Source organism: Mus pahari, chromosome 1 (genome assembly GCF_900095145.1).
Source record: "Mus pahari chromosome 1, PAHARI_EIJ_v1.1, whole genome shotgun sequence".
NCBI classification, from domain to species: domain Eukaryota; kingdom Metazoa; phylum Chordata; class Mammalia; order Rodentia; family Muridae; genus Mus; species Mus pahari.
Window position 1 is genome coordinate 95,654,661 of NC_034590.1, and position 7,419 is coordinate 95,662,079.

Here is a 7,419-nt window from a genome sequence, read left to right on the forward strand (position 1 = left end):
AAAAAAAAAAAAAATACAGGGCTGGCGAGATGGCTTAGCAGATAAGAGCACTGACTGTTCTTCTGAAGGTCCTGAGTTCAAATCCCAGCAACCACATGGTGGCTCACAACCACCCATAATGAAATCTGATGTCCTCTTCTGGTGCATCTGAAGTCAGCTACAATGTCTTCAATTGTTATGTATTTAATATAATAATAAATAAATCTTAGGGCCAGAGTGAGTGGGATCGACTGGAGCGAGCAGAGGTCCTAAAATTCAATTCCCAACAACCACATGAAGGCTCACAACCATCTGTACAGGTACAGTGTACCTGTATACATAAAATAAATAAATAAATCTTTTTAAAAATATTAAAAAAAAAAAAAAAAAAACAGAGACTAAGAGCCTGACCCAACCAAACAAGATGAGAAGGTCAGAACTGGGACACAAACATATTGGCAATACCATCAACAGGTACAGCAGAAGAGGAAGTTAAGTATGACTCAACATTAAGCATGCACAGTGGATGAATGAGGTCATCATTAAGAGAACTAGGCCATGGGGAAAGAGCATTACCCTGAAGGAGAGATGACAGAGATGGTTGATATTATCAACTGATGCCCACAGCACGCTAAGGTGTACATCCATGTCCAAAGAAGGTTTAGTTTCTATGATACACAGGTCACAACTGCAGCCATAGGCAGGAAAAAGCAAGGGAAACTAAATCAAGAAAGTGATAGCAAAAAAAAAAAAAGAAAGAAAGAAAGAAAGAAAGTGATAGCAAAGCTGGAGAGATAGCTCAGCAGTTAAGAGCATTCACAGCTCTTCCAGAAGACATGATTCTCAACATCCATATTGAGGGGCTGGTAACCTCCATACCTCCAGGAAGATCCAAAACCTCTGGCCTCCAATGCACCTGCATTCACATGCACATGCCCACATACAAACACAAGCCTTAAAAATAAATATTTTCTAATAAAATGGAGAAAAACACAAAGATACAAGGGAGCCACAAAAAAAATATTTCAAGAAAAGGAGACAGCAGATACCAAGGACCACAAGTAGTTGAAAAACATAAAGACTAAAAACAGGTTGTGGTTTTTATTTTTTGCTTTTAAACAGAATAGTATGCAGCCCAAGGTGGCCTCAAACTCAGACTCCTGCCTCAGCCTCTTCAGACTACAGACGTGCCATTGAGCTATTTACATTGAGCCCAACACACTACGATTATAGGTGGTCTTAAAAAGTAGTTGAAGAATCAAGTCTGCCTGCTGACTAACAATTTATTGATGTATTGATCTCAAATGACTACAGTTCTCATTACAAAGAAATGGTAATTATGAAGTAACATGCTTTTCAAGAACCTGGGACAAAATAAAATACTAAGAATGCCTTTATAAGTCAATGTGCAATGGGTTACACAACGAATGATGTAGAAATGGCGAGTGGAAATCTAAAATCAACAGAGGCAGAGTGTGGAGTGTGACTCCACTGTGTGGTAGTGGTTGCCTAATGTGCCTGAAGCTCTGAGTTCAATCCTCACAGTGGAAGGAAACAAGGAAAGAAGCAGTTACACTAACTCCCTCTCACCTCTACCTATACCAGCAAGCTCTCCGTGACTTGAATGTGCACACCATAGTTCAATTACCTAAAAATCTTCAAGTCGACCTTGTATTCCAAGGTGCTAATCAGCTTCCCACCCACTTACAGACACAGCTAAATCCAGTATTTTGTCAGTACAAGGCCAATCTGTCAACTCTTTTTTTAACCTTTCATGCCTAGCAATCCAAATAACTAACTGATTCAAGCTTGTAATTATTCCCAGTCTCCATGTTAAATTAAAGGCTTCCCAAATCAATTGCTTTTTACCTTTCTTCACTTACTAGTTCTGTAATCATTTAAGAGATTTTAAAAATGACAATTCTCACAGGGCATGGTAGCACACACCTTTTTAAACCTAGCACTCAGGAAGCAGGCAGACTGAGGCCAGCCTGGTCTCCATAGTAAATTTTGGGCCACTCTGAACTGCACATTCAAAAGCAGGCCTTTGACACATCCTATAGACAGTGTTAATCTATTGGTTCTCTCACCAATGAAACATAGGCACAGCAGATGGGCTCTTTTCCTTCAAGGGAAATCTCAGTTATTCTACGGTAACAGTACTAGAAACTTTCCCCCAACTAGCGAGGAAGAACCTATACATCACTCTCTCCAGCTACTTCACAGAAGTCAGTACCATAAGACAATCAATCTATCTGATGGTTCCTCAACATGACGTATTTTAGCCAGGTTGAGCATGGTGATAGACTCCAAGAATCTCTGCATTTGGGAGGCCAAGGCTGAGGGGTTGGGAGTCTAAGGCCAATTTAGGCTTTTTGGACCATCTCAAAAAGGGAAAAAATGGTCTTAAAGATGAAAGAAATGGTGTATTACTGTGCTGCATGTAGGCAATGCTCAAAGCCTAGCAAGTCCAAGGACCCAGGTGTCCATTCCCCACAAGGACCCAGGTGTCCATTCCCCACAAGGACCCAGGTGTCCATTCCCCACAAGGACCCAGGTGTCCATTCCCACAAGCACTTTTACCTGGAAGACCTTTCTCTTCCCTCATCCTCGAGATCCAAACACACCCTCTAGGAAGCCTCCCTTCTCCTCCCAGTTCCCTTAATCTCAATCAGCCATTCTTTGGGCAAAAGCTTTTTGCACCTCAGCAATCTTTTACACTTAATCTTATCACCATCTCTAGTTATCTGACCATGACTCACCTCCCACTAAACTCACTCCCCTCCAAGACAAGCAGAACCTTACTCTGAAAGAGTAACTTTTTTGTTCTTCTCTTTTTGGTGCTGGGGCCACACCTGGTCAGAGATGTAGTTTTTACCTGTTATGCCAGTCTACTTTCTTAAAAAAAGATGTTTCAAACACTTACATTTAGATCAACAACTATCTTAAGTCCAAATGTAGCCAGGCCTGGTGATACAGGTCTATAATCCCCACAGAAAGTTCAGGCAAGAGAGACAGGAGTTCTAAGCCAACCTGGGCAATTTAGTGAGTTCAAAGGCCTGACTAGTACACAACCACCCTTCAAGCCCCACAGGGTCTGGAGTTGTAAAAATGAAGAGGAAAAGAATTATTGAAGTAAAGGGCTGTGATCCCCAAAAAAGGCCCTTGTCCTGTCAGATACAAGTCAGGCAAGGTGCCATCTTTGTCAGCTAAGTCAGATAGATCCCTAACCTTCCTCCCCTGAAACAACTGCAGAGGAACCATTAGGGTCTTGACAGAGGACCCTATCAGTCTCACGCACAAAGTAACTATCCCCTGCATGCTTAAGTTGAGGTCTATGTACAAAATCAACAGCTTCACAATTAATTAAAGGTAGCCATGCTTGTAATGCCCTGAGTACTGCCAACTAGATGAAACTGAGCACATGAATGACTTGATTGCTCTACTGTACAGAAAACTTTATCCCAGCAACAAACTAAGATCCCTGAGGGCAGGACACTGTCAGTGTATCTCATATCTACATTCTCTAGGGTGGAGCATATAAAGGCTAACCAAGGCCTGGCAGTGGTGGCACATGCCTTTAATCCCAGCACTTGGGAGGTAGAAGCAGGCGAATTTCTGAGTTCGAGGCCAGCCTGGTTTACAGAGTGAGTTCCAGGACAGCCAGGACTATACAGAGAAATCCTGTCTTGAAAAAAACAAACAAACAAACAAACAAACAAAAGAAACATATATGAATTCTCATTCCTTCATTATAATTTTATGAAATGTTTGAATTAAATCTCCCCCTCCCCCCAGACAGGGTCTCCCTGTGTAGTTGTCTCTGGCTGTTCTGCACTCAGTACATAGATCTACCTGTCTCTGTCTTCTGAGTGTTAGCATTAAGCTAAAAGTTTGAATTTTTGAATTGTGATAAAGTACACGTAAGGACTTAAACTAATTTTCAGTTCTCTGACATGTACATTTCTGTTGTGTAGCTGTCATGGTTTGTTTACATCACCACAGAATTTCATCTACCCAAACTAAAACAGGGTATCATGACATACTGATCTTGGTCCCTCCTTTAGCAGTTCCTCTCCTGTCCCCTGGCCTCCAGTGTGTTTCCCTTTCTGTCTCTATCCTTCTAATCTTCCTACTTTTTTTTTTTTTGGTAGAAGAGTCTTCTCTCCTTATGACTGGCACATTTTGTTTAGTGGAGTGTCTTCAAGACCCATCCACGGTGCTGGTATGCAGGATTTCCTTGCAGTCTGCGAGTGTGAGCACCACATTTGCTTGCCCACCCATCCATCCCTCAGTGCTTGCCTGGTTTGCATCCCCCTTTGTCAGTTGTGAGTAATACTTCGGTGAGAAATCGAGTGTACAAATCCTTTGGTTAGTTTTCTTTCTTCTTCTTTGGTTTTTTTGTTTGTTTGTTTTCGAGGCAGGGTTTCTCTGTATAGCCCTGGCTGTCCTGGAACTCACTCTGTGGACCAGGCTGGCCTTGAACTCAGAAATTCGCCTGCTTCTGCCTCCCAAGTGCTGGGATTAAAGGCATACGCCACCACCACCCGGCTCACATATGTTTCATATCTTTAAATTATTTTTAAAAAATTCTTGTCTGTACATTGTATAGATCAGGAAACAAATTCAAGTTCAACAAATCTGTCACCTTGTATATTATGTACACAAACATATACACCATACAAATCATACTATGCTGTTCAGCTTTAATGGTGTATTTTACCCAGCTTGGTTGTAAACCCAGGAGGACAAAGTGAGTGCCTGAGACCCTCTTTCCATTAACCAGGACTTTATGTACCTCCCACCCTCCCACCCCTTAAGGGTTTGACAGTCTGGTCTGGTGTGTGCATTAAAAAGGTGTGCCAGCCACACCTCCAATACACCACTAATTCGCCAGGCACTGGGGGGAACAGTGCTCAAACCCAGGCTGGGCACTCACTCACTCATGGGCTAGATGCCAAACTGAGGCAAATAATGAATCAGGTGAATAACTTCACCTTGCCTACTGTGATGGGCAGATAAGGCTCAAAAACATTAAAATGGCAAAAGACCAGCACTCAACCAACTGCTCTGAGTACACAAACCCCAAGGACTATGGAAAGGCTAAAGTGTCTGCAAGAAGGGGAGGAAGGGGAGGTATTTTCCTTTCAGAGGTTTATTTTTTAGTGGGACCTGAAAGTATGCATAGTTTTCCAGGGAAAAGGCCAGAGCAGAAAACAGAACAACAACCAAGATGTCCAAAGACCCCACTGCTGACTCTGCCACCGTCTGTATCCGAAACCTCTACAAATGCTACTCTAGATTTCTGAAAACGCAAACCTACCGCTGGACGGATGTTCTCCAAAAATCCAGCCAGTTCTATAACAGATTGCTCACGTACAAATAGTGCCACTATTCCCAAAGAGTCGACTGACCTTGGGCAGAGTAATTAACTGCTTCTTGCCTCAGTCTCCCCATTTCCAATAAGGGGGTTGATATAATAACAAAATACATACCACTCACTTAGCAAAGGAAATGGCACACAGTATGCCATCAATAACTAAATGATACTGGTAACCACGACTTGCTGCACAAGGAGCACGGCCAACAGTGAAGCAGGGGGTTGTATCCGGGGCGCTCCCAAGGTCCTCCCTCCCAGACTCAAGACATCCAGTAGGGGTGGGGGTGGGGGTGGGGGCGATGGGTGCGTACAGCCGGTTGCACACCCTGCACGCATGTGTCAACCGGCCAGGCTCGCACGCGCCTCTCCCCGCCTCAGGGAAAAAAAGAGATGGCTCAGCTGCTGAGGCCCACTGCCACCCCTCCAACCCGGTCCCCTGGACCCACTCACCATGCTGGCCGGGAAGGGGATGGCTCAGGTGAGCTAGCTCTTGGGATCCGTCGCGTCCCGCTCGCACAGTTCAGGTCATGGTCCCGGCAGGCTCGGGGAGTCCCCCGCCCATGCAAAGACAACCGGTTCCCCACCCGGGCCCCGCCGGCACCTTTAAAAGGAGCACACGGGCCCCTTCGGGGACCCCCCGAAGCGATTCATCCTGACCTCGGCCCACCCCGGGGAAACGCAAAAGCAGAAAATGGGGTTCAGAGGCGGCTACACGAGGCCCCCCGCCTGGGCCCGACCCCCGGGAGGGAGGCTGCGGGCCCAGGCAGGGACTCCCCGGCCTCCGCGGCCCGAGGCGGCGACGGGCCTCAGCCGAGACTGAAGGGGCAGAGGCTGCCTGGGCCTGGTCGGAGCGGCCGGCTCAGGAGAGAGGCCCGCGGGCCCGTGCTGTCCTCGCCACCTCTGTCCTCGCGGCGGGCTCCCTCCGCATCCCTGCGCGCCACCAGTAGCCGCTGCTCGCCCCTCGCGGCCACCAGCCAACAGCCCAACGCGCCGGAAGTGCCGAGCACCAGGCGGCCCCTCAGCCCGCGGCCTGCTGCGGCGCTGGAACCGGACCAATCCGGAATCAAGCGAGGGCAGAGGAGGGCGGGGCCGCACCTGACTGTTCACTGGCCCCGCCCACCGCGTCCCCGCCCAAGCGGCCAGGGACCGCCGCGTTGGTGAAGGGACACGCGGCCATTTTGGTAAAGGAAAGATTTCCCTTTCGTTTCTTTTCACTCATTCATTCCGCAAATCTTTTCTGAGCACCTTTCCGGACCCTGACACCGGACTAGAAGTTCAGCGATGCTGGTCTATGCTCTCCTGGGATTTTATTCATTCAGTTCACAGTTCTGAGTCCTAAGACCAGAAAGTGTCACAGGATGAAATTGAAACACTTAGTGTCGCGATCTAAATTGGCTTCATCCCTAATATCAGACTCCAACACCAGGTGACTCAACACCCTCTTCTGGACTCTGGAGACACCTGCACCCATACTCACATGGCATACACATAAGTAGGTACACAAACATGCATGTAAATAAAATAATTTTTTTACAGGATATGGCTCAGCCTTTAAAGGTACTTGCCACTATGTCTGACAACCCAATATAAGTTCAATCCTCAGAACCTGTAGTGGTTTAAATAGGAATGCCTATCCCATATATTTGGATGCTTAGTCATCAGAAGTGGCACTATTTGAAACAGATTAGAATGATTAGGTGTGGTCTTGTTGGAAAATGTGTGTCACTCGGGGTGAAAGTCACCAGGCAGTGGTGGCACATGCCTTTAATCCCAGTACTTGGGAGGCAGAGGCAGGTGGGTTTCTAGTTTGAGGCCAGCCTGGTCTACAGAGTGAGTTCCAGGACAGCCAGGGCTACACAGAGAAACCCTGTCTCGAAAAAAAAAAAAACCAACCAAACAAACAAACAAACAAAGTTCAAAAGCCAATGCCAGACCCAGCCACCTTTTGTGAATCAGATGTATCATTTAGCTACTGTTACAGTACCATGCATGTCTAAATGCTCCCTGCCATGATGATAGACTGACCATCTGAAACTGACAGCAAGTCCCCAATTAAATGC

General features: G+C 46.2%; 1 protein-coding gene across 3 annotated transcripts in view; it reads right to left on the minus strand.

Moving 5' to 3' along the window:
• The window catches only part of Xpo6 (exportin 6), a 97,017-nt gene extending 90,608 nt beyond the window's left edge, over positions 1 to 6,409 (minus strand). For 2 of the 3 annotated variants that reach the window (XM_021205397.2, XM_021205405.2), the window contains exon 1: positions 5,810 to 6,409. In XM_021205397.2, coding sequence (XP_021061056.1) covers positions 5,810 to 5,812 — 3 coding nt within the window. In that variant the 5' untranslated portion in view covers positions 5,813 to 6,409. The remainder of the gene's footprint in view (positions 1 to 5,809) is intronic. The other variant, XM_029547714.1, reaches the window with a different exon arrangement.
• Between the last annotated feature and the right edge of the window lie 1,010 nt (positions 6,410 to 7,419).